Source organism: Pseudorasbora parva, chromosome 10 (assembly GCF_024679245.1).
Source record: "Pseudorasbora parva isolate DD20220531a chromosome 10, ASM2467924v1, whole genome shotgun sequence".
Lineage (NCBI taxonomy): Eukaryota > Metazoa > Chordata > Actinopteri > Cypriniformes > Gobionidae > Pseudorasbora > Pseudorasbora parva.
In genome coordinates this window covers 24,692,813-24,720,641 of record NC_090181.1, presented here as the reverse complement: position 1 = coordinate 24,720,641, position 27,829 = coordinate 24,692,813, and the positions used below count along the sequence as shown (strand labels likewise).

The following is a 27,829-nucleotide window of genomic DNA, read 5'->3' as shown; positions in this document are numbered from 1 at the left end:
TGACGTAGAGGTGTGTCTCAAAAAGAACAGTGCGTGTAAAGTCCTTGTACACCGCACCAACCTGTGCACAAGTCAAGGGTCCAAACTTTCATTCTTTGCCTTTTAAACGCATTGGCATTATGTCTAAACCTCTAACCGACCATGAAAAGCGTAAGCAGATCAGTGTACGTGGTATAGCTGGACTAGGGGATGTTGCTGAAATCAAAAAGAGCTTCAACAGGCATCTTCACTTCACATTAGTGAAGGACCGCAATGTGGCCACCCCGCGGGATTATTACTTCGCCTTGGCCCACACGGTGCGGGATCACCTGGTGGGCCGCTGGATCCGCACTCAGCAGTATTACTATGAGAAAGACCCGAAGGTACAGATCTCTTCCTCTTCTTGCCAGGAAGTGGCAAGTTTGTACAGTAGTGGGATACATCAAATGCATTTAATGTCGAATAAATATATTTACGTATTTGTACATTTGTTTAGATGCATTTGGAAAGTTTGGGCCTCTATATTTTCCTGCAGCAAAGGAAAATAAGATGAAATGCGTAATAATAATAATCAATGCATTGTAAATGTTGATGGTGAATATAACCTGGACAGTCAGTTCCTCATTTATTGTGAGGCATTCATTAATTTCACAGTTGTCTGGGGAGAGGTAAAGGCCTGTATTTGTTTCCTCAGCTTAGTGTTCTTCTCGTATGGGGTCAGCTGTTAAAAAGTGTGATCTGTTCCTTGTCATATTAGGCCATCATTAATTAAGTATTTTGCAACCACATGATTCGCTTTACTTACGACTAGTGCAAGTACAGATTACACTATACTGTCAAATCCAGTTGAAGTTAATAAACCTTATCTAATGCACTGACATGTATAAAATCACTTGTGGCTATTAATAGACAAATATTACATGGGTGCTTAAAGGGATAGTTCACCCAACAATGAAAATTAGTCCAGGATTTACTCACTTTCAAGCCATCCTAGGTGTATGACATTCTTCTTTCGGACAAATACAATCAGTTATATTAAAAAAGTGCTGGCTTTGCCAAGCTCTAGAATGGCTATGACTGGTTGGTTTGTTTTTGAAGTTCATAAAAGTGCATATATCCATCATATAACTGCCCCACATGGGTCCAAGGAGCTAATAAAGGCCTTCTGAAGCGAAGTGGTGCGTTTGTGTTAGAAAAATATTCATATTTAAACATTTATAGACTATAATAACTAGCTTCCGGCGGTCAACTTACTAACTCTGATTTTATTTGTGTAAAAGAAGAGCTTCATATTAGGATGACTTGATGGAGCGTAAATCATGAGAGAATTTTCATTTTTGGGTGAACTGGCCCATTAATTAGGTGGGAGGTCGTGATGGTTATTTTTTTGGAGAGTAACTAGGGGAGTGTTTTTTTTCAGTTTTTTCTCTTTCTATTCTTTTGTGGCACCACTAATGTATGTGGCTGTAAAGCTTGATGTGACTTGTTTATTGATGAACCTGAAGTCTAACCATGTATTTTGAATTAAATCAGCATTACATGGTCATTTTCTGTCCTTTGGTAATTAATTAATTATTTTAAAAAATCTTAATTTATATTTATCTTTATATTTTTTAGTTGTTTTAAAAGGTGTGCGCAAGAATGTTCCTGTTCTGGGCTCGACTGCTTTCCAGAGATATGCGTACTTAATTTCGACAGTCCTTTGAGCCAGTAAAGAGAAACTTTTTTCTCTTTATGTTTTTTCCTTTCCTGTCTAGATACCTCTGAGGGACACCAGATAGCTTTATATGGTTGAGCACACCAGTACGTGAAGCATTTCCAGGAACTTCACTCTTGTCAAGCATTACACTTGTTGAGGTTCAGACCCCCGCTCGGAAAAACAGTAAAACACTGTCACTTTATTTAAGCCTGCAGTATGCAGTGATTAACCACCATCTCAGCATGTTAAACCGAAGCATGCATTTATTTATTACTGTGGTATTCAGATGTTCAGTGGGGATTTGAGGCATTCAGCAGGCTGTAAACTTCTCCCAGTGCAGACATCTTATGAATGAACTCTTATGAGAAGTTGATCCCAAGCCAAAGAGATCAAATTTAGCATGTTATACTTCAGCAACCTGGAAGAGACATGACCAGAGTATAAGTAGGCAGAAAAAGACCATATAAAAAGTGTGACAATATAAGATTAGAAGATGCAACTTTAATAAAATCACTCTAAGATAACTAATGACTATTATATTATATTAATTATATTATATATTATATTATATTATATCATATTATATTATATTACATACTCCAATATCCTAGTATTTATTTAAATATTTTATTTAAAATATTTGACAACATGACAATGCAGTTGACAGAGTTAATTTGCAAATTTAACATAATGCACATGAATATTACAACATAATAAATAGGGAGTGTATGTTATATGTCAATGTTAATTTGTGATTTTAGAATGATCAATACATTTGTTATATAGTGTAACAGAGCTGTAGCAATCAGGTTTTTTATAGTATTTTTACTCTCCTCTTCTTTTTTGGAAATGTGTTAGTCTAATATTTCAGCAAGGATGATTCATTCAAATTCATGCTTAATTAAAATATTTTTATAAAACATTTAAATAAAATAATGTAATAATCAGCCACTTAAAAAAAAAAAAAAAAAAAAAAAAAAACATTGGTTGACCATTAGTCATTTCCCCCATGTTCAAATACAGATTAATTTTAATGGACGAAGAGTGTAAAATGTTGCTGCTTCTAATCCTTTTTAAGATTGTATTGTCACATCTTTTATATGATCTCCTGCCAATATGATCTACTTCCGATATCTCTGTGCACATGCAGTGAGACCAATTTGTGTGTTTTCTGTTGCAGCGGATCCACTATCTGTCTCTGGAGTTCTACATGGGCAGAACGCTACAGAACACTATGATAAATCTTGGGCTGCAGAATACCTGTGATGAGGCCATCTACCAGGTAAAGTGCATCCCTGGGACATAGCAAACCTCACGTGTAGAGCATTTTTTACTCAATTGCAGAACAGGCTCAGAGCTCGATTACTTAAACATCCTGAAACTTTAGAAACAGCTGTTGTTTTTCCCCTGCTCACCCACAGAGCGCTCATGGGGGATGTAGACAGGCTTTGCCACAAATTTGCAAAACTGTTAGTCTAAACCCTTACTTGTTTAAATGAGAGAACTTGGAAATTGCTGAAACACTAAACTGTAGGAAGTTTGCATAATCGGTTTAAATTGTGTGTGTGTGTGTGTGTGTGTGTGTGTGTGTGTGTGTGTGTGTGTGTGTGTGTGTGTGTGTGTGTGTGTGTGTGTGTGTGTGTGTGTGTGTGTGTGTGTGTGTGTGTGTGTGTGTGTGTGTGTGTGTGTGTGTGTGTGTTGTTGTTGTTTTTTTACATGTTCTGATCTTCAGCTTGGGCTGGATTTGGAAGAACTGGAGGAGATTGAGGAGGATGCAGGGCTGGGAAATGGAGGGCTTGGGCGTCTTGCAGGTACCAAAATAAAACTTCAAATGTAGTACATGACCCTGTCATATTGGACATTTGATGTCTGCTTTCTCTCTTAGCTTGTTTCCTGGACTCCATGGCATCTCTGGGTTTGGCAGCATATGGTTATGGCATCCGTTATGAGTTTGGGATCTTCAATCAGAAGATCGCCAATGGCTGGCAGGTAAACCAAAACTGCAAATAGTATTGAAAATGTTAATTTACTGTAAATGTTAACCATTGCGTTTCCATTTATTTAGTTTGTAGGACAAAGTATCAGATATTAAGAATGTTTAACTCTAGGACACTTTTTTTTCTTTTTCTTTTTCTTTTTAGGTCGAGGAAGCTGACGATTGGCTTCGTTATGGTAACCCTTGGGAGAAGGCCCGTCCAGAGTACATGCTTCCTGTGCATTTCTATGGCCGAGTGGAGCAAACACATGAGGGACCAAAGTGGGTTGACACTCAGGTCAGTCAGTGGCGATCTAGTGCAGTGGCTAGCAACTAGTATGTTGTGATGCTAAAATGATTCTGTTCTGATAGGAAATCAGGGGGGAAATATAGCTACATTTGAAAATAACAAAACAAAAAACACTTGCCAAATAGGATGGCAAAATGAATTATTTTGCTTCATTTTAATTTAAATAAATGTAAATTAATTTGAATTCCACTTAAAGTCAGTACCCCTGTGTCTTTTCTCTGGCAGGTGGTTCTTGCGATGCCTTATGACACTCCTGTGCCTGGTTATAAAAACAACACTGTGAATACCATGAGACTGTGGTCTGCCAAAGCGCCTAATGATTTCAACCTGCAAGAATGTAAGTCCACACAATGTTCAGCTCACTTGATCAGTCTAAGCTCCAGTATAACGCATGCATTTCTGTTTCGTACTACTTTTGGCTGAATTGCCTCTCTGTCCTGTTTTTTGTGTGGGGAGGATTTCAGGTGATCTTTTTGTGAGTTTAGATTATTACATGCTTAATTTCCTGTTGCTTGCAGTATTATTGAAATAGTCTTTTATATTACTGTTAGTTTGACAGAGCCTACACTTACCTTCTCAGTTGAGTTTATATAAAAGTGAACTTGTTTCCTGGGAGAATGGTTTCTGTGTAGAATACTAAATATAGGCCTCTTCTCCAGTGCAATGTATCAGCAATACAGAAACCGGAGAGCAGCTGGCAACAGGCCAGTGTTACCCATAGATACGCTTGCTTTTGAGAGGGTCCTTTATGATTGCAGGGCCTCTGAGCTTTACAGCCTATGAAAGGATGTACATGGTCTGTAACAATGCTTAGGTAGGTGATACGTGTCAAAGTAACATCCACATGAATGGCAGGACCCAAGGTTTCCCAGCAGAACGTCCACCGACTTGCCTTTTTTCAATAGTGCATCGTGGTGCCACATGTTCCCCAGGTAAGGAACAAAGACGCATCAGGCCATCCACATGATGTAAAAGAAAATGTGATTCAGACCAGGCCACCTTCTTCCATTGCTCTGTGGTCCAGTTCTGATGCTCACGTGCCCACTGTGCTTTCGGCAGTGGACATGGGTCAGCATGGGGACCCTGACTGGTCTGGGGCTATGCAGCCCTATACGCAACAAACGGAGATACATTAACTTCCTGAGCAACTTGAGTCTTCGCTCCCCACGTGCATCATTGAACCTTGGCCGCCCATGACCCTGTTACCAGTTCACCACTGTTACTTTCTAGACTCATTTTTGATAGATAGTTTTGGAGATGCTTTGACTCAGTCACCTGGCCCTCGTTAAACTTGTGCAAATCCTTATATCCGTGTGGTCCGATCAAAATGTTCACGTACTGCCTGATATATCACACTTACTAACAAGTGCGGTGATGAACAGCTAATCAGTGTTATTCACATCACCGGTTAAGCCTGATCATAATGTTATGCCTGATTGGTGTATGCACATTGTTGACAGAACACAAATTAATGCATAAGACTACTGTGGCTAAAACTTTTCTGCACGTTTTTCTGCCTGTTGTATTATTGATTTTTAATTATGTATTTGTCTTATATTTAAAATATAGAACTAATGCAATATACTTGGAAGTAGGTGGGAAACAGATAAATACAACATAGGTTTGAAATACTCTCTCTTAATTGTAGTTAATGTAGGAGATTACATTCAAGCTGTATTGGACCGAAACCTGGCAGAGAACATCTCAAGGGTGCTCTACCCCAATGACAATGTAAGTACACTCCCTTCTCATACTATAAAACTCTTGTTGAGGAGTCTGATGGACAGAATGGACAGAATGGACAGAATGGAGAGAGAGAGAGAGAGAGAGTGAGAGTGAGAACCGAGTGCAAGAATTTGAAAGTGATATGTTAAAATTACTAAAAATAACACGTTGACAATCATATGCGTGTATATTTAGACTGTCACTGCTGGTATGCAAAATAATCTTTAGCTGACTGGCATTAGATGATTGCATCTGAGACAACTTTTGTTTTGCGCAACAGTACCACTGATATATGAAGGAAGTATGAAAATGTAATTCTATAATGTTCTGCGCAACAATGGGTCTGTATCATGATACAGTAGTGTATATTGTTGTTATTCACACATAATACACATTTCAGCAAGTTCTGAATGTAACTATATCGCACTAAGCCAGTGTGCAGCCAGAAAATACAGTGATTGGTGTTTCTCTCAGAAAACCAGACAGAAAATGGAATAGTTTGCTGTTTGAAAAGCTTTCAGTATGTATTTATGTATTTAATATGAATTCATTTCTTTGTATGTGCATGTGTTAGTTTTTTGAAGGGAAGGAGCTCCGTTTAAAGCAGGAGTACTTTGTGGTAGCTGCTACCCTGCAGGACATCATCAGACGCTTTAAATCTTCAAAGTTCGGCTGCAGGGATCCCGTGCGCACTTCTTTTGAGGCTTTCCCTGAAAAGGTGATTACGGTTTTTAAATCTGTGACTTTACTTTGAGGTTTTTGTTCTTACAAAGTAAAACGGTTTCAAAACAACTCTCTTAGGTTGCGATTCAACTGAATGATACTCATCCAGCTCTGGCGATTCCTGAACTCATGAGAATCATGCTGGATATAGAGCAGCTGGACTGGGAAAAGGTGTGATGTTCCAGCTATCAAATTGTGTTCATTCCTTCACAGCTGTTCTATTGTTATTTTCTGCATGAGTAATAGTCATAAATTGCTTATGTAATAAAGTATTGTACATTCAGCCATATTTTGTTATTTTAGTTTTAATAGAACTTTCCAAAATTAGCATTAAAGTGCGCATGTGTGTATTTAGGCGTGGGAGATCACCACAAAGACGTGTGCATACACAAACCACACAGTGTTACCTGAGGCTCTGGAGCGCTGGCCTGTCTACATGTTTGAAAGGCTTCTGCCACGACACCTGCAGATCGTCTATGAGATCAACCAGCGACACCTGGATGTGAGGATACACACATACACTAACCTCAGGATCACCGAGATTATTTCTGGTTGGTCTGATGGACTCTCTGTTGTAGAGAATTGCTGCACTGTATCCAGACGACCATGATCGTTTGCGCAGGATGTCTCTGATCGAGGAGGGCGATCCAAAGAGGATCAACATGGCTCATCTTTGTGTGGTCGGGTCACACGCCGTCAACGGAGTTGCACGAATCCACTCAGACATTGTCAAAACCACTGTGTGAGTAGCATGATTTATTTCTAGGGAGCTGTGAAAGCATTTTTATTTTAATGCTAGTTGGGTCAATTGTATATTGACGCAATGATCCTTTTGATATAGTTACATTCAGAACTTGCTGACATTTTTATTATTTTTTTTGTAACTGCTTTAAGATTTAAGGACTTTTGTGACCTTGAGCCGGAGAAGTTTCAGAACAAGACAAACGGCATCACACCTCGTCGCTGGCTGCTGCTCTGCAACCCCGGCCTGGCTGACATCATCGCTGAGGTGGCCGCCTTAACTTATTATTGACACAGTTGCTGTAAAGATTTTATTTTACATTTTATTTTATTTTGCTTTGCTTTTTGATTTATTTATTTGAGCTCTTGCTAGTTCTTTCCCCACAGGTTTTTTTTTCTCTCCCTCACTGTCTTGTGCTTGTTTTTCTTTCAGAAAATTGGTGAGGAATTCCTGACGGATCTGTTCCAACTAAGAAAACTTTTGGACTTCATCGATGATGAAATGTTCATTCGGGATGTGGCTAAAGTGAAACAGGTCTAATATTTTCTCAAACAAACAAAACAAAAAAAATAAAGAAATGTCTTCTGCCATACTGATTTTTTTTAATAAACATTTAACAACAGCAACAACAAAATAATTTTTGGTTTCATGTTTAAATGTTTTTGTGTGTGTAATTTTTAGGAGAATAAGCAGAAGTTTGCAGCATATCTAGAGGATGAGTACAAAGTAAAGATAAACCCTGAGTCCATCTTTGACATTCATGTCAAAAGAATCCATGAGTACAAGAGACAACTGCTCAACTGCCTTCATGTCATCACTTCATACAACAGTAAGAAAATACACACAGATACACACTGCAATGTATTCAAGATGGGAGAGCAGTGCATGAACACTGCCACCTGTCTGAGCACTGAGGAACTAGCCAAAATAAAAGTGCACTATTTTCTAAAATAGTTGTTTCCTTTTTCTGACATTTTCTGACATTCTGCACTTTTCTAGGGATCAAGAAAGAACCAAACAAGAAATTTGTTCCCAGGACTGTAATCATTGGAGGAAAGGTATGTTCCATTGGAATTCAATAAGAACTTTTTTTAAATTCTTGTATAAAAATCTTGTTTTTTAAATATATATATATATTATAATTCTGAATAATATTAGTTATGTGATAACTGTCAATAAGGGATTTTTTGTGTACTTTAGATTGACATGTTTTAAAGCAGTAGTTCTTAAATAGGGAGTCTAAACAAACTTTTAGGTGCCTGCAGAGCTTTAAATATTGCAATTAAGATCTATTAAATTAATTAAACTTAGTGCTGGATAAAAACAAAACATAAAGTCAAATTATTTTTACCTCCCAACCCTCAACAACTATTGATTTATTAAAGAACAAACTGTTTAGGAAACTTCTGGAATCACTTAAATAAATAATTGTGCGCTTAATATAATATATTGACATTCCCAGTTTCTGCTTAAAAGTTTGATAACATGCAGCTCTATTATATTAGGGGCTTTTGAAAATTGTATTGGACTATGGGGGCCTTCGTAGTCAAAGAACAACTGTTTGAGAACAACTGTTTAAAAAAAGTCCACTGAATTAGACTTGGCTAAAAGGCTTTTCTTCCTCTTATCCTGCACTGCCTCCTGCAGGCAGCACCAGGCTATCACATGGCAAAGATGATCATTAAACTGATCACTGCAGTGGGGGAGGTGGTCAACCATGATCCTGTGGTGGGAGACAGACTGAAAGTCATTTTCCTGGAGAACTATAGAGTCTCATTAGCTGAGAAGGGTGAGTAAGCGCATTAACAACTATTGATGGATAGTCCTAAAATATCAGATCAGATTTATTTGAAAAGATATGCAGCATGCATTATGATCTGATAATTATTTTTGCTATAGTTGCATCAGTTTTATTTATTTATTTATTTTTTGGATTATAATGATTTTTGATTGTTTCATGTATTTTGCTCTTCAGTGATCCCTGCTGCCGACCTGTCCGAGCAGATCTCCACGGCAGGTACTGAAGCCTCCGGTACGGGAAACATGAAGTTCATGCTTAACGGCGCTCTGACCATCGGCACCATGGATGGCGCCAATGTGGAGATGGCAGAAGAAGCTGGAGAGGAAAACCTGTTCATCTTTGGCATGCGGGTTGAGGATGTGGAGGCCATGGACAAAAAGGGGTGAGAGAGTGAAAGGATATAAACTGGATAAGAGAGAGAATGGAGGTATAGATGGGAGGAATGATAAAAATCAAACATAGACACGTGAGAACATGGGGTAATAATTTACAATAAGGATCCACTAGTTAACATTAACAAATTAAGCGTTTATTGTTGGTTAATTTTAGATATAGCATTTATTATTCTTTGCTAATGTTAGTTAATAAAAGTATAACTGTTCATCGATATGTTCGTCCGCTCATTTCCATTAAATATGAACCAGTACAACTATTGATTTTAATAATGTTTTTGTAAATGTTGACATTAACCTTTAAGTAAGATTAATAAGTTCTTTAGTTCCTATGAACTAATAATGAAAACAAATCTCATGTAGTTATCTAATGTTAAAGGGGTCCTCTAATGCTTTTTCACTTTTAGTTGCTGTTTAGTTGTTAATGTTGCTATTTGAACAGAAAAATAAAAATACAAAGCTCAATGTCCACTCCAAAGGGAATTCACTTACCAAGAACTACAACAAACGACTCGTTTGGACTACAGTGCTTTTTTCCCCTGGATCTTATTTAATCCGAATTTAAATAATCTCCACCCACGGGATATGCAAAAAGGGGACGAGGCCTGGTTGAGCTGCATTATACAAGACTGTGTTGTCGTTGATGCGGTTTTGTCCACCACGTTTCCAAAACTCCCAAAATTTGTTTGACATTCCTATGGTTGACAAACTAGTGGTTAATTTATTTTAAACTCCTGTTCCTGAATAATGCCAACGTATAATGTGTCCTGGACATTTTAATAAAGTGGGAGCAGTTCCCACTTTGTCCGACAATCTGTTGTTTGTGCACCACAATTTGTAAGTTTGTCTTCTCTCTAGTTGCGTTTTAACAGATTCAGTGAAAGGTTTTATGTTGTTGCTACAATTTAAACAAAGGCCAAGGCTTTGCCTCCATTTGCTTGCTGGTCAACATTAGTGTTGATGCAGTGTTTACTGTAGCTTTGTTTACTGTATGAAGAAATATATACCACTCTGAAATATCCCGTGAAATCCGTGCTTGCAAGGTCTGTGCATGAAATCCATTCCGGACGATCTTCTTAAGTCTGTATCAGAATTTATGTCATCCAGGCAAGGCATTTACTGAACATGTGGTGCCAATCACAACACACTGGGACAGTTAACCAATCACAGTTCGTATATTGGAAGGAGGGGCTTCATCAAAACGGGAAATAAATGGCACGTTCAGGCCAGACTGTGGAGAGGTGCTGTAATAATGTAAAAGTGTATTCTAGTACACCCCAAAAACAAAATAAAGACTTCATAAAAGGGTGTAATAGGACCCCTTTAACAAATGTAACAAATTTACTTATTTTAAAGTGCAACCAAACATGGATGTAATTTCCTGATTGTGACATTTGTGAAATGATTTCCTCCTGACTGGAGTTGTTTTGTGATCACAGTGTTATTTTAGTATTATGTATATAGTATAGGGTATTATTATTATATATTATTTTAAATTGGTCTAATTGGATAGCATAATTTATACAGAGTTTTTCTCGTTTAGAGTGAAAATAAAAGCTTTTTTGCTGGGCCCTAGCTGTGAAGGACCACAGACAAAATTGGATGCCCTCAATGGTGTGATGTCATGTTGGTGGGTGGGACAGGCATTAAAGGATTAGTTCACCCAAAAAAAAAAAATCTGTCATTAATTACTCCCCCTCATGTCGTGCGACACCCATAAGACCTCCTTTCATCTTCGGAACAAAAATTAAGCTATTTTTGTTGAAATCCGATGGCTCAGACAGGACTCCATTGACACCAATGTCATTTCCTCTCTCAAGACCCATAAAAGGCACTAAAGATGTCGTTACAAGTCCATCTCACTACAGTGGCTCTAGAATAATTTTATGAAGCGAGGAGAATTAGTTTTTGTGCACAAAAATCTAAATAACGACTTCTATAGTGATGGTCGATTTCAAAACACCGCTTCGTAAAGCTTCGGAGCTTAATGAATCAGTGTATCCAATGATGAACGGAGGTCTTACAGGTCTGGAGCAGCATGAGGGAGTAATTAATGACATTTTCATTTTGGGGTGAACTAACCCTTTAAACAAGACGTTGACCCTAAAATGCATAAAGTGAGGGAAAATTACAATCTTTTGCTAGTTTTCTTAGTAAGGTCATACAACTCTCATAACTACTATTTTACATGAATTCACCTTTGATGGGTAAAAACTACTTTTAATCATTTTAGTTTTAGTCTACAATAACAACACTTTTTGTGATCTAGATACAATGCCAAGGAATACTACGATCGTCTGCCTGAACTCAAACAGGCAATGGATCAAATCAGCACTGGATTCTTCAGCCCCCAAGAGCCTGAACTCTTCAAAGACATTGTCAACATGCTCATGAATCATGACAGGTGGGTGGCAAACAGTGCATTTGCCTGGATGTAATTTTTTGCTTCATTTGTGTAAATAACAGATGATGTGCCTACTGGTTAGTTAATATGTACTTGAGATGAGTTCAGGGAAGCTATGTTCCTATATGGTCTTTTCCTGTGTTTCCCCCTGGGGGAAAAGGGGCAAGTTTATGTACACGTGATACAAGTTGATTACAAGTTCTCCATGATGGCTGATAATAAAGACACGTTGTTCTCCAGCATATAAAAGCCTGTCTCTTTGCTACAAACTATATATTGATGTACATAAAGTTTATGGAAATTTTATGCAACAATTAATTACTCATTATCACATTTATTTTGCATCTGTAAGAGATGTCTGACGTTGTTTTTCTCTCTCAGGTTTAAGGTATTTGCAGACTATGAATCATATATCAGCTCTCAAGAAAAAGTTAATGAGCTCTACAGGGTGAGTAGGATATTATTTTTATTAATGGCTGAGGCCAGGTTGGCCAATAGCTGTTTTGTAATTGAACATTTGTAATATTTTATTATTATCTATATTAAAGGTGCACTATGCAACTTTCCGTCCACTGGAGGGCGCCTGTTCAAAACAAATGTGTAGTTTGATGACGCCAAGTTTGAGCGCTGCATCTTGTGACATGTGGTCTTCACCTCACAGCCGGTGGAAAATAGGACTCGGGCAGAAATTACGTTCATACATGCGGTTATTAACGTTACTGTAGTGTGAAACAGAGCAGGACCGAGTGTTGTGGAGCTGAGCACAGCTGCTGGAGCGATTGTTAAACAAATACCCGCCTCGCAAACACCGGGACTTTTATTATGACGGGGCGCATTCGCCGGGCACCTGCACTGATCCGCTCTTCCAGTTATGGATATGCAGCTCTGTTTATCATATAAGATACATTTAAGTGTGTTGAAAATGATGTTATGATGTTATGACGTTACTCCGTGCGTACGCTATGCTGAAACGTCCCGGTCCTTAGTTGAAATAGCAACTTTCTCACAATTTACAAATAGTTGTAAACATTTGGGATATTGTAGGTACTCAACTGAACAAAATATATAACACTGGCCTAGTGGTTTTTGGATATTTTACTGCAAAAATACTACATAGTGCACCTTTAAACATACAATTATATATATTTTAAACTGCATTTTTTATTATATATTATAAACTAATTATATAAAAAAATTTAGAACAGAAAATGTTTTTGTAATTGACACCAGTGGTTACAATTGTTAACTGATAATCTGAAAATGACTGTATCCTGGTTGATTAATCTACTTGAACTATATACATCTCAAAATGTAAAACTAATAATGGATGTATAGGCAAAACTGCTTGTACAGCTGCTTCCCAATGGAAGTTGCATAGTTCAAATTTGACTGTCCTTCATTATATGCAAAATTTCCCACTCTTTTCTTCAGAACCCAAAAGAATGGACCAAAAAAGTCATCAGAAACATTGCTGCTTCTGGAAAGTTCTCCAGTGACCGCACCATCACGGAGTACGCCCGTGAGATCTGGGGAGTGGAGCCATCTGACGTCAAGATCCCGGCACCGAATGAACCACTTGAATGAGAGCGGGGAACATGATGGTTTGATGCTATCCACTGGGTCTGCTCGCCTGTTCCTCAAACTTTCCCAGCATGTTCGTGCCTCGTCTGATTCCGACTCAGGTTTCTCTCACTATGCATAACACCACATGGAATCTCTTTGAATTTCATGATTGTAGTGTACCCTCTATACACACAAACTAACTTCTCTATGTGCGCTTACACTGTAGTACATTTAAAATCACTGTTACTTTCACTTGCCTTGTCACTCTATTTTCATGGTTTCGGTTATGCCAATTCAATTTGTTGGTCATCTGAGACTAATTTATTGAAGCTTAATTGAGTTAGAGTGAAGTCTAGCTTCAGTATGCATGTGTAAATTCTCAATGTAGGTGCATTCCTTGTATCACATTTAAGGGTGGCCATTCTGGCTGATTATAACAGAGATGACGCTTTATGGACACCACTAATTTCAATAGGAATATGGGACTGAACTAGAGTCTTGGCTATGTATTTTAGGAAGTGTAATCAGCAACTGGTAACCATCGGAGACCTAACTATCATTTGATCTTTCATTTTCATATTTCATATCTTTCATCATATTTTCTTTGTAGCTTTAGAAAATATATGATCAGAAATCACCTTTGGTTTGTTTAAATTTTGTAGAACTAGTCTCCCTTCCCTAAAATACATTATAACCAGTCAGAAACGACAGCCTCAAAAGTGGCGAACAGAATAAAGCAGTATGTGATGTGGTTCAGTGTCCAAATTATCTTTTATTCAAGCCTTCTGATGCAGGTTAAAAGGTGCCTTGTGTGCATACTGTGCAATAGTAACAACAACAATGTAAATATTTCATAAAACCATTAGAATAGAGGATAAAGGGCAGCTGGCTGAAATAAACTCATGGAACTACATCAAATAGTATTATATTATCTGTTTTGATGTCAATTTGTGCTCTATTGTGCATAGTATTAACAAGTGATGATATGTTTGTGCTAATGTATCTGTCCGTTTGACAGAGTAGCTTGAACTTTGACCCTTTTCATAAAGCAACCTCTGACTTATTTAAACTTAAACAGCATTTCAGATTCCATGCTGTCATTTGAATGTATGCTTATGGATGTCACCATTGAACATTCACACTCGTACTGAGGCCTTGTTTTCTTGCTATATTTTACACAAGTAATATATGGACATTTACTATGTTAATAAATAATCAAATAAATAAAAACAGTATGCTGTTGACTTAAATGACTATATAAGATTATTCCAATTGCAAGTTGGAGAATCTGTTCTTTGCTGTAAAGATTGAAGGCTGTTCATTCAGGAATGCATTCATGTCATTCAGTATAGCAATGAAAGGTTTGAATGGGTGTCAGGTGTGGTAAAAATGAACTAACGAAGGAGGTATTGCCTGAACCTGATGCACTTGGAAAAAAAACAAGACAAAAAACACAGGCCTATCTGCACGCTTCCCTGCACCGAAACTAGTTTAACCGGATTTGATCGGTTTTCCCCTGCCTAGTAGAATTGTTCACTGCGTGGTTTATAGATGTGTATTTTGCTACATAAATAAATCATTCCATGAGGTACTTACAAAAAAAAAGTCCTCCTGGGATTCAGTATAAAAGTATTAAAACACAAGCAAAAAACACAAAGCACATTTTTTTCCAGTCCTTTATTATTTACAAACAAACATACTGTTCTTACATCTGTGCATGTGTCCAGTAAGGTTTAGCAGCTTAGAAGAAAACAAACATTGTAAACCACTCATGATATAGTCTGCAAAAAAGTAACAGTTGCTGTTGAAATAACTGGGCAGTATTTCATTTCATTACAAAAAAATATTTTTAAAATATAAGTGTTGAATTCAAATATGCAACGTTTGGTCAACATCAACAAAGACGACAGAGTAAAATCTGTGTTCAGAGCAGTGACATCCGAATATACTGTGGTCCATTTTTACATTCTAACACAACAGAATATAATTGAGCGGCTTCGTTTATACCTATATATATGTTTTTGGTCTTACATATGGTTGTCCTTCGGCTTTAGATAAGGTTATTGCACTTTTCTAGGTGTTTCGTAAAATTTGATAATAAATAAATAGTCCTATTTTGGGTGTTTTTCTTTCAGCGTACCAGTCCATCAGGAGCACACACTGGCAGAAGAAAACAAAATTATATGAAATAATTTCTTTCTGAGAAAAACATTGACAGTGTACAAAAAGAGCCTTGAGGTGATTTAGACAGGAGAGCCAGTCTAGATCTACAATTAAAGCTTGCATGCACACATGACCGTGCTATCATTATCAGCCCCCAAAAACATCTCGGACAAATATAACCCGAAACAGTGCAACAATACAGCAGATCTCGATTTTTTTAAAAGGGGTTAAATTACAGTGAAAATTATTTGCATTTTCCAGTGCACACTGTGATAGATAGATAGATAGATAGATAGATAGATAGATAGATAGATAGATAGATAGATAGATAGATAGATAGATAGATAGATAGATAGATAGAATGTCAGAGCGTATTCAAAGATGTCATTATTGCTCAATTTCGTAGCGTCATGGGTCTTGGTGTCTAACCAAGTCCTTGAATTGAGTATTGCCTCATTTACTTGTACATCCACTATATTAAAACCCATAACAATTATATTCAGCCAAATTAGAGAACAATTATTAGACATTGGAAGATACACACAAAATAAAGTTTGTCAGAATGTTAGAAAGAAAAAAAAACCTTTTCAACAACTGTAAACATAGTACAGTTCAAAATTTTTGGTTCAGTATGATTTTTTTTCTTCTCTCTTTTTAACTTATTCATTTTTTATTTTTGCTTGCTATTCAACCCAAAAGACAATCCTGAAAAAAATCTGTTATTTTAAATTAAAATGGTGCCTACATGTTTTCCATTTCAAAATTCCATACTTTTTCCAAACCTCTAAGGGTTTTTCAGATCATATTTACCATAATTCATACAACACTATTTTCAGCATTATATTTAGTATACAGTAGTCATTTGTAAATGTGAAAAGAAACTAAAAATGCTTTATAAACTTAATATATTCACCTCAGACATCCGTTTGACACAAACGTAGTTTGATGTGGCACGACCACCAAACAACACTTTCACAATTTTACTTAAAAAAAATAATAATTCGATTGTGATCAAATGTAGCCTTGGTGAACACGAGAGAAACCTTACTGACCCCAAACTTTTGAACCGTAGTGTGCATCAGTGAGATGCTGATTTATATAAAGGTTCTATATTAAAGGGGAGGGCACTCATTTTAATGTAATATTAATACAAAATAAATTATCAAGATTTGTCACTAAGGTTTCTGATTTGGGTATCCAAAATATTATGGTAATAAGTAATTACTATTATTTTTTGGAATGTGCAAAGTGAGAGTATAAAGACCAAAGAAAATACATAACCCACATAACGAAGAAAAGAAAATGATTTTGCATACAGTTTTCTCTTTTGACAGTGCAACAATATTGTTTTTTCGGCAACAGGCATGCAAACTAGTATAGATCAACCAAATCCATTAAAGTAATGAAACATTAGTGGATGCGGGGAGGGAAATGTCATGTCAAAAGCTCATTCAGTTCTGATTGCATATGCACCAAGCAAACACTACAACATAAACACAATACACAATAAACCCCATAAAAAGTCACAGAGTTTTAATGCCAAGGCAGCACAAAAATCTGCACTTTAAATCATTCAGGAGACGTATTTAAATGAGAAGAAAGAAAAAAAAGAAAGAGACATTTTATTATACATATTTCAAGTTCAACCTAAAACAACTCTCTGTTCACATTGAGTGGATTTCAGGTCCATGATATCTTTGAATAGACTGTTACTGTAAGTTCATCATTATAGCATGTTGTCCTGCTTCGTCCCTTTGACCTTGATGCTTGTGTGGTCTTCTCAGTGCCACTGTTAACTTCATCTGTACTTCTTTCCTTTAAAGTGGCTTGTTGACTTAAGCATTCATTTCAGTGCATATTTGCATATTATTTTGCATACTTTGTGCTCCAGCTGCCCCTTCAGATCTGTTACCATGACAACAGGAGGCGGTGAAACAAATCACCCAGTCCTGTCACTCTCTCAAAGATGACAACCTTCTCCCTCCGTAGGTTTTGAGTTAAAGGACTGCAAAAGGAACTGGTGCATCTTCAGTCCATGCTTGTGTGCATGCGCATATACACGAAGTACACGGTGCAGATCATGTACATTGTGTGCATGCGTGTGTGTGTGTTTAACTGACAGTGTGTGAGAGAGGGCAGTCAGGTAACATGATCTTGACTACATGTGAGGAAGCGTCGCACTGAGAAAATCACTGAGACAGAGAGAGAACAAAAACAGATTAAAATCTTCTCAAAATGGAATGGAAACCCTGACTGGGGTTTGCAACACTTGTAGAAATGATAATGTTGCATTAAACTAAACAAAAAAATATTATACTTTTTAATATCTATACAGATATTTAGGAATATTGACGCTTTAGATAGATCACTAAATGTTATTTCACAGAAAATATTTCATGTATTCAATTAATTTCAATTTCAATTAAAAAAACATAGATATACAGTTCATAATTAAGACAAATATGCCTAATTTGGCCAGAAAACAAACTTGTTGGTACTAGTTGTTTAAAAGTAATTGAGGAAAAAAAACTATTTCTATTAAGTAGTTAGTTTTTGGAATAAAGTCTTCCAGACTTTATGTAATACATATAGTTTAAGATTTGTCTCAGTGTCAAAATATATCTAGGTATATTTAATATATAATTATTGATAATAATAAAATAGTGAACAATTTAAAATAACACTTTACTCTGATCTTATTAGCAAAAATCAGTCATTAAATTATTAAAGGGTTAGTTCACCCAAAAATAAAAAAATTGATGTCATTAATGACTCACCCTAATGTCGTTCCTCACCCATAAGACCTCCGTTCATCTTCAGAACACAGTTTAAGATATTTTATATTTAGTCTGACAGTGTATGCACACTATACTGTCCATGTCCAGAAAGGGAATAAAAACATAATCAAAGTAGTCCATATGTGACATCAGTTAGTTATAATAATAGTTAGAATAGTTAGAATCTCTTGAAGCATCCAAAATACATTTTGGTCCAAAAATAACAAAAACTATTTCTTTATTCAGCATTGTCTTCTCTTTCTTGTTTGTGTTCAATCCTTAAATAAAGATTCAAATGGTTATGAATCAGCGGATTGATTCGGACAGCGTGTGAAACTGCTGAAATCACGTGACAATGGCGATCTGAATCATGAATCAATACTCTGCTGATTCATGACCGTTGAATCTTTGAGGTATGAAAACAAACGCGGGAGAGAAGACAATGCTGAATGAAGTCGTAGTTTTTGATATTTTTGGACCAAAATGTATTTTCGATGCTTCAAGAGATTCTAATCAACCAACTGATACCACATATGGACTACATTGTTTTTACACATTTTACACATATGTTTTTATTAGCTTTCTGGACATGAACAGTAAAGTGTGCATATACTGCCTATGCTCTGGGACTAAAATATAAAATATCTTAAACTGTGTTTGAAGATGAACAGAGGTCTTACGGGTGAGGAACGACATTAGGGTGAGTCATTAATGACATCAATTTCATTTTTGGGCGAACTAACACTTTAACTAAAACCAGATCTGTTTGTTGGTTTAGTACCAGCTCAAACTGGAACAGACCAGAATGATATAGACAGTGACTTCAGTCTGAATTAATATTACTATTCAGCTGTTGGTCAGGGACCTGGAGCAGAATGTCAAAATTACACCACCTGGCACAATCCTAAAAATAGCTTGTATTCGCATCCAAAGATTATGAAAAAAAAAAGATTAATGTTGCTGAACTGTTTTGTCAGCACTGGGAAAAAGTACAGATGGCAGCAGTTTGTAAAGCATACACACCTGAGAATATTTGGTAGCTGTGGGCTCTTGTAGATGAACTTGTGTCTGTAGCCCAGAGAGCTGGGGAACGGGATGAACTGAACCTTGTGTCCGTTCAGACTCTTGCTCTGAGCCGCCAAATCATACAGCTGTGGATGAACATAGAGAAGAGCATCTTTAAAACAAACGTATTAGCAGGTACCTTTTTTATTATTATCGTTATTGTCAGTAATAATAATAATAATTATTATTATATATAAGATCAGAGACCAATTTTATGATTGTTGGGGAAACCATTGTGAAGTTATAAGCAAAAGAAGCCATGTTTCATATCTCTGAATAAATAGGTGGCACTGCGCCGAAATGCAGCATGTAGCCTCAGGTTATGCATGTAATGATATGTACCAAGTTTGGTCTGAATATGATAAAGTGTTGCAGAGGGAATCTGAGGAAAATCTGTGCCAAATTTCATAACTTTCCCACAGTATTATTCTTGTATAATAATTATATTGTTATTAATAATAACCAGTGTTATTTTAGTATCACAGATATAGTCATAGTGTTGTGTGTTGTGACTTTTTTTTATTTCCTTTCAGTTCTACTTATTTTAGTACATCAATATAAACTAAATACAATTGAGAAATGCTGAGAAACACAGCAGATACAAGTAAATAAAATACCATCAGACATGTCATATGTGCTTTAAAAAGCAGCAATCAGGTTTTATTATAACAAAATAAAAAATTATTGTGATCCAAGAATGAGCATCTCTCATCATAATTTAGAGTGTGAGCTATCCATTCTACAGTTTTAAATGAACACTGTCATTGTCTGACATTGATGCTTTACCTTCTTTCCCAGCTGGAAGGGTACGACTGTGTCATCTTCTGCATGCAGGATCAGAACCGGACAGGATATGTGCTTTACACTAAGAGACAGACAGAAGCATTTTAGGAGTTTGAAATGCTCCAAACTCAAAAGAGGTACAGCCTTATAGGGATTCAAGACATAGGTCTTGTCTTATTACAGTCTGGAAACTTGCACTGGATCACTACATCCATGTCTGAATAGTCAACGGCCACATAGGGCTGAATACTGAAGCACTCTATTTATACAAGCATTCGCATTTAATCTGTTTCTAAGACAAGTTCTCAGAGAAAGATGAAGCCTCCAGCACAGCTGTAAGGAAATAGTGCTGTGTAAACGCTCAACAGTGTCCCCAGATGGACACAGATTAAACAAACACAAGAAAAAGACAAGAACCACCTACTTCTCATCACTGGCAAATCGGATGTCGTTTGCGGTTATAGAATCCAGGAAGAACCAGTCAAAGCCTGGTAGATATCTGTAAACCTGTCAAATGAACATATAAATGTCCAAGGTCAGTTCTGCTTTTATTCGTGGTGCAAAGACAATACATGATACCTTGAGGGGGAACAAGAACTCGATTTCTCACCATAGAGAAGGGATGGCTCTTGGCTTCCTCTCTGATATTGGTAAAGGGCGACTCTAAAATCAGCGAGTCAGGGGGCGTTCCTGTAGACGCAGAGAAATAAAGTCTGCATCATTCTTTCATGTTCATAACAGCGGCTCAACTACAGGCTTATGTAACTTAAAGACTTGAGTATTAAAAGTGCTTGCTAATTACGTAAGTTCGCTCTTAATCTAGTCAGTGCCTATTAAAGCTTCTGAAACGTCAAATCAGAGTCGCAGCTTCCTTACTGACAAGAAATAAAGACATTTTATATTTCTAAACTCTTAGGGCACTTCAGTTCACATTCACTTTTCTTGATGTGAGCCAAATATAATTATTATTAACTTAACTCATTTGACATTCAGTGTTTCCACACTTTCTGACCAATGAATTTCCAGAATGGAAATGTATTGTTCCAATTTAAAATAACTGTTTTCCATTTGAAAAAAAAAAAGTAATTTATTCCTGTAATACAAAGCTCAATTTTCAGCATCATTACTTCAGTCACATGATCCTTCAGAAATCATTCTAATATGCTATGTTTGTGGAAACTGTGATCTGTTTTTCAGGATTTGATGAAAAGAAAGTTCAAAACCAGAGTATTTATTTAAATAGATTTTTTATAAAATAAAAAATAGATTATTTTTTATTTTATTTAAATATCTCGCTGACCTCAAACTTTTGAATGGTAATGCATATTTACTATAGAAATGTCCATGACCATTTAAGATTGTATTAATTTCCTAAATTTTCCAGCTCTGGAAATCACATTTTTGGATTTTCAATCATTTTCATGGGAACATGTCCACAAGAAGCCTGGCTCATGAATAATAAATAAGTGATATAGCATTCATCCCTTTTTTCAAAGTGATTTCTTTGATGGTAAGTAAAGGGGTGCTAGCCATTGAAGGATAAAGGCTGCAACCGGCTGTTGAACGTTTCTGCTTGGTCTCATATTGTAGTTTTACTCTGCTGGCTATTCATTGTTCTCAGACATCCCTGCCCATAAGTATACACAAACTAATGATCACTTACCCCTGTCACACAGGCGTCTCACTAGGTTAGTGGCCACTCTGGAAAAACAGGAATGTACAGCATAAGCAGCAGTTCAAATATTCCTCAGGGGAGTTACACAATCAGTTATTTTGTGTCAAATGAATGCCAAAATATTATTCCAAAAACTACAAGTTCCACATCTAGAATAAGGAACACCATCCTCAGAGCTCTGGCGAGTTCATCTCACCCTGTGCCGAGTGAGTGACCCCAGATGTGCAGGGGCTTCTGGCCAATCCGCTGCTTTATCCACTGGTAGAGGAAGAGGGCGTCTGACGTCATCCCTTTCTCTGAAGGGCTGCCCTCAGAGTCACCCCAACCTGCACAAACAAACAAAACCACATGTTGCTTCAATCCGGCACTGGGAATGGGATTCTGACTTAAATAATAGGATAATGCTTCAAAAAAGACATGCAACATACCTCTATAATCAAATGTGACTACATGGTAGCCTAATGAACTAAGAACCTGCAGAGACGGGAATAGAACATGTCTGACATTACTTAAAGGGGGGGTGAAATGCTGTTTCATGCATACTGATCTTTACACTGTTAAAGACTTGGAATCCCATACTAAACATAGACAAAGTTTCAAAAGTTAAGGTGGACGTTTGATGGGAGTATTTCTTTGTCAAAAATACTACTTCCGGTTAGTCATAAGTTTCGGCAAGTTTTTTGAGATCATGCGTCCCCTTTGACGTTAACGGGGGCGGAATTTCCTTGTATGGGACTTACGGACAATTCTACCGGAAGCGCGTGAGAGAGAGCGAGGGAGAGAGCGAAAGCAACAGGCTACGCCCATCAAAGCGCTGGCTTGTAGGATGCTAAACAGGTAACATAACAATGTGCTAAACATAACAATGTCACCAAAAAAGTGCGTTTTTGGTTGCCAGACCAAGACAGTCCTGCACAGATTCCCCAAAAACCCCGCGTTAAGGCAACAGTGGATGTAATTTGCTTTTCCGGATCAGCAACTGAGTTTCGCGAATGTTTATATCTGTTCGCTGCATTTCGGTGCCGACTGTTTCATAAACAAGGCCCAGCTCGACACAGGATTTTCCCGATCGCCTAATGCTGAAGGATGGAGCAGTCCCAACGATAAAGGTCCTAACGTTAGAACCGCAGGCTGTGAGTAAGAGTGCTTCAAATGTCTGTGTTTTTTGCCTATGCTCATCAAGTAGCCCAAACATGATCACGTATAGCTAATTGATCAATGGAGCATGCGATGTGTAGTGCGTGTACATTTGTTTAGCTGGCCACTATATGTGTAACTTTATGTTTGTGTATTGTAAAAGCACTCCAAACAACAATACACAAAGAGTGGGGAAATATGTTGAACTAAATAAGCGCGCTTCTTCATTCAAATGCGCTACTATTCCGTGTCTTTCTATGTAAACACTAACTAATCCTGCTGTGCAAAACCGGTCCGCTTACTGTCTACACAAACCACGCGTAAACACACACACACACGTGCACAACTGCACTTCCCACATGTACACCTTCAAAGACAAAAATACGACGATATAATTCAAGTATAAATATGTAAATAACACAAGTCGCTAAGCATATTATATAGTTAGTGTATAACTTGTACCGTAGTGTATAGAGACGTCCTGCTCTAGTCGTTTTTGCTGCTGCTCCTGTTCAACTGCAGCCTCTGGGTCTGATTCCGGATCATAGATGTATGGCTGTATCTGATTAAAAGCCATATTTTTATTTTGAATAAAGTTTTTTTCCCGCTGTTAGGGATGACGCACTCGACTCAACACAATAGCAGCGCGCTGCTGCACACGTCATTATTTAGCTCCGCTCACACGACACGCCCCCACCCGCTCGGCTTTTTTCGGAAAGACTCGGAACAGCGCATCTTTCTTATATAATTATAAAAAAAATAAAGACTTTTCGGAGATATGCAGGATGCAATGCTACTCTGTAGGTACTCAAGATTGACATGACACTGATTGAAACTGAGTGTTTCACCCCCCCTTTAAATAGACGAAAAAAGAGACACATAGGGTTCCTACTTATAATTTTTTTTTCCAATTCAAAATTAAATACTTTTTCAGAATTTTTTTTTTTGTGTGTGTTTAAAATCTGATAAATAAAGGAACAATTGATTTACTCACTCTAAGGCCATCCAAGATATATGAGGTTTACTCACAGAGTGGGACCAAAGTTAGAATTTGTAGTTAAAAATAATATAATTTATTTGTTTCTAAAAATCACTAGATCGTTTCGCTAGAGAAGTCCCTTATTCGTCAGCTGGGGTTGTTTGGAGCCCTTTGAAGCTGCCTAAATATTGATTTTGGGACTGTCAAAAAAGATCTATGTTGGGCAACCCTGTACTTGCATTATCCTGTAATGGTTTCCTCCAAAACCTTTATTTGTCTTCAGATGAGGGAAGAAAGTCATATACATCCTGGATGGCATTGGGGTGAGTAAATAATCAGGAAATCATTTTTTGGGGGTTAACCATTTCTTTAAAATCTAGCTCTTAATAACTATTAACAGATTAACTATTGTATGCTATTGTGTTGCCAAATAATTAGTGGACGTTGGCAACTACTGTAGCTCAAACAAATAAATTAACAGCAAACCCAGAAATGTTCAATGCACAGCATTTTATTAAAACTGCAGTGCTAAAATTTAAATAACCGTAGACCTTCAATCACTACTGCAACAGAAGGTATGTTCATGTCCATTGACTTTGCTTCACTGGCTGTTAGATAAAGCTTAAAGAATACTCGTAAACACTGTTTAACAAAAAAAATTACACTTCATTGTAACAACCAATCACAGGAGAGAGTCTCCAGCAGATCCAGTCTGCGCCAAACGCCATGGGAAAAATACCCTGCCTGTATGATACATTTGTTTTTAGAAATTGTTAATTTTATATATTAAAAATAAATAAATCAATAGTCTGGAAATACAAATATTTTTCAGAACTCGTCCAAACCTAGAAATGACTCAAATAAAATTCCATAATTTTCCAAAATCCGTAGGAACCCTTTCAAAATATACAGTGCTTGAGGATGGTAAAAAATGTTTACTGACTGCAAACTTTTTAAATGGCTGTGAAAATGTAAAGCAATTGTTGTTTTTTACCTTGTAGAGCTGAACTCTGTGATCTCCTCCTCTGAAACACACACACACAAACATATTTAAGTAAACTGACCAAACAAACATCAGATGAAACATCAGATGATCAGATCATCAGATCAAACATCAGATCAAACATCAAACATCAGATGAAAATCAGATGAACTACATTTGATAGAATCCTTATAAAGCCTGGAATACACAAGACGACTTTTCACATTTCAACAGATTTTAAAACACTAGGCATCAGACATTTGTCAAATCTGTAAACTGTTACAGAGAAAAAATGGCCATCAAAATATCATATCACGTCATGTTCTGAAACGCAACAAACTCTCCTAGCAACAACCAATGAAAACAATATGCTCAAAATATCAAACATGTTTTAATCCTTCGTATGGATGGAATCGTGGTCTGAATCTAAAAAAGAATCTGTGCCCATCACACACTAGCCCTCATTTATCAATCTTGCGTAGAAACGGGCGTATATGTTGGCGTAAGATTATGAAGCTGTGCGCACCTCTGCAATCCAGGTGTACGCAATACCTGCCCTTGATAAATGCCACAGCTGAAAACAATCGTCATTAGAATAACACGCCCCTATATATTCAAGTCTCCGCCTCCCCCACGCCGTCATTTTACGCCATGGACACACGGAAGACGGCAAAGGAGCGAAACTTCTCCGACGTGGAGATCGGGCGCACGTCAATCTTTTTACTAGCCCACTAGTCAGGGCACTGACTAGGACATAAGTCAATGGGCTGACTCCCTGATCAGTGCCCTACTCAACTAGTGAGATGATTGAGACGCACCCATCAAGACAATTACCAGGGAAGTGGAAAAAAGCGAAATTGTTTTATTTGGGAGTTTAAAGAGTGGGATTAAAGGCACCCAAAAAACAAACAAATATGGACCCAAATTACGAGTACTGTTAATAGTGTGGAGGTTGAGAAGCGCACTCCAGCAGTTTAAAGCTGTTTGGATGAGAAATTACTTCACAGTGCATTATTTTACAGCACATGTTTTGAAACAATTAGCATTTAATTTCGTATCACGGCACATGTATTGGGGTGTACGATATGATGATGTGATGTCGAGTAGCCTCCATTCATTCACATTAATAATTGCATGACAATTTGTAAGATTCTTTTTATTATTATTATTATGATTTTTATTATTAATGATGCTTATTGTTATTTAGAAGAATGCCGTTATTATTTATCTTATTATTATTATTATTTAAAAGAAGAAGAATGTAATTTTTATTATTTTGTCAGTCTGTTATTATACATAATTATTCAGTCCCAGTCTGTGCGCAGTTGCCGCACAGGCTCGCAACTGGAGGAATGCATGCCTCAAATGCTTTGGTAGCCTATAGTCACACAAATTAAACATTGAAGTCTACGTTGCACAAAAATAAACGCTGAATTTTATAATTACATTGTTGTTGTTGTACATCTTTATTACATTACATCTTTGTCAGTGCGTTTTGTGGTGTTAGGAATTGTTTTTCTGCGCATTTTTCCACTAACTCAAACGTCCGTACGCCAACGTCCATAATATTGATAAATCTCAAAGTCACCGTGGGTTTGGGTGTACGCAAGGTGTACGCTGGAAATTTGGTGTACGCACTTTTGATAAATGAGGGCCACTGAGATTTTCTGTGAAATCTGTCAACTGAAATCTGCAACAAGCATCAACTCCAAACTGTAAATTGTGAGAAAAATCTGGGCAAAAGCTGTGAAGTGTATTCAAGCCCTGAGGACAATTCACACTGCGCTGACAGATGCTGAAGAAAGCGGACAATCACCAGATTACCGAACATCAATTTCAAGACACATCAAACATGTTCAATGGGCAAAAACAATGCCAACAGATGCTGACAGGGGAATACACGGATCAGACAAAACCAGACAAACCGATGGTGCAGTGTGAATTGGCCTTTAACGGACAGTAAATCGTTTCTGTGATTGATTGGGCTTCAGAAAGTGGTGTTGATCACGTGTCCCTGAGTGTTTGTGTACCTTGTTCCAGCATTACCATGGAGATACAGGATGACAGGGTGACTGGACTGGAAACTTTTGTCATACCATTCAGCATCTTTTGCCTGAGCCTCCCTCCACAACACTGCAGGTACTGTGTGCCTGAGAGAGAGGGAGAGGGGGAACAAAAGATATTAGGATATACAGCTGTTACAAAACTGCTTCCAGCACTTAAAATAGTAAAAGTTTGATATTGAGGTCAGTCAAATTTGTATTTATTTGTATGTATTCATTTAATTTAAAAAAAAAAAAAAGTCTCTTATGGTTCCCAGAGCTGGCACACCTTGATAAAAAATACAGTCAAAACAGTAACATTGTGAAATATTAGTAAAATTTAAAATAACCATTTTCTATTCTAATATATTTTAAAATATAATTTATTTGTGTGATGGCAAAGTTTAATTTTCAGCATCATTACGCTAGTCTTCTAGCCTGACAAGCCAGACCCACATCAAGATGTTTGGTCTGGAAACTCACCATTGACAGGGCTCAATACGAGGGGCGGGATAAACGGTTGTCTTTCAGACTCCCACTGCACACAATAGGATAGCGCTACAACCAACCAGAGCAACATGAAGCAGAGCTAGTGGATAGATAACATTCGCTGTATCTGTTCGGTAAAACTCTGAACACATCTTCCCTTTTTAAGAATGACTTCAGTGCCGTTTTTTGTTCTTTTCTCAGAGAAAAGCTTAACTCCAAGTCTTCCAGAGTCGCGGTCAAAGCTGATTCGAAAGACCGCCGCCGTTCGCCAGTTTCTGTGTTTACTAGAAGCATGCAAGCAGTCATTATGTTAAGCCCCGCCCACCGACTCTATCCGCGATGTGATTGGCTTGACCAGAGTTTGGTTTTTACAGCTCAGAAGTGTATTGAGAATAGCTAGATGGCACTCGCGGCAGATTAGATT

At 37.2% G+C, this 27,829-nt stretch overlaps 2 protein-coding genes across 2 annotated transcripts in view; one reads left to right on the top strand and one right to left on the bottom strand.

The window, feature by feature from the left end:
- The first annotated feature begins 4 nt into the window (after window positions 1–4).
- On the top strand, window positions 5–14,563 carry pygb (phosphorylase, glycogen; brain). Its single transcript, XM_067455638.1, has 20 exons — window positions 5–362; window positions 2,859–2,960; window positions 3,411–3,489; window positions 3,564–3,667; window positions 3,820–3,951; window positions 4,189–4,300; window positions 5,612–5,694; window positions 6,263–6,406; window positions 6,490–6,582; window positions 6,767–6,913; window positions 6,990–7,153; window positions 7,306–7,420; window positions 7,586–7,687; window positions 7,835–7,982; window positions 8,153–8,211; window positions 8,801–8,942; window positions 9,129–9,336; window positions 11,616–11,750; window positions 12,132–12,198; window positions 13,182–14,563. Exons 1-20 carry the CDS (start codon window positions 120–122, stop codon window positions 13,332–13,334), a joined length of 2,532 nt encoding a protein of 843 aa, XP_067311739.1. The 5' UTR covers window positions 5–119; the 3' UTR covers window positions 13,335–14,563.
- Window positions 14,564–17,081: 2,518 nt separating this feature from the next.
- abhd12 (abhydrolase domain containing 12, lysophospholipase) overlaps window positions 17,082–27,829 on the bottom strand; it is a 32,974-nt gene continuing 22,226 nt past the window's right edge. The window contains exons 5-14 of the mRNA XM_067455642.1: window positions 26,905–27,024; window positions 24,887–24,917; window positions 22,205–22,250; window positions 21,973–22,102; window positions 21,765–21,802; window positions 20,712–20,791; window positions 20,526–20,608; window positions 20,105–20,183; window positions 19,277–19,404; window positions 17,082–17,668 (exon numbers count right to left, since the gene is read on the bottom strand). Coding sequence (XP_067311743.1) covers window positions 17,635–17,668; window positions 19,277–19,404; window positions 20,105–20,183; window positions 20,526–20,608; window positions 20,712–20,791; window positions 21,765–21,802; window positions 21,973–22,102; window positions 22,205–22,250; window positions 24,887–24,917; window positions 26,905–27,024 — 769 coding nt within the window. The 3' untranslated portion in view covers window positions 17,082–17,634. The remainder of the gene's footprint in view (window positions 17,669–19,276; window positions 19,405–20,104; window positions 20,184–20,525; window positions 20,609–20,711; window positions 20,792–21,764; window positions 21,803–21,972; window positions 22,103–22,204; window positions 22,251–24,886; window positions 24,918–26,904; window positions 27,025–27,829) is intronic.

Excerpts from the sequence above, each read along its gene's own strand:
- pygb (XM_067455638.1), top strand. The coding sequence starts at position 120 with ATGTCTAAACCTCTAACCGACCATGAAAAGCGTAAGCAGATCAGTGTA. Across the intron at positions 3,668-3,819 it reads AGATCGCCAATGGCTGGCAG|GTCGAGGAAGCTGACGATTG; the intron begins GTAAACCAAAAC and ends TTTTCTTTTTAG. Across the intron at positions 7,688-7,834 it reads ATGTGGCTAAAGTGAAACAG|GAGAATAAGCAGAAGTTTGC; the intron begins GTCTAATATTTT and ends TGTAATTTTTAG.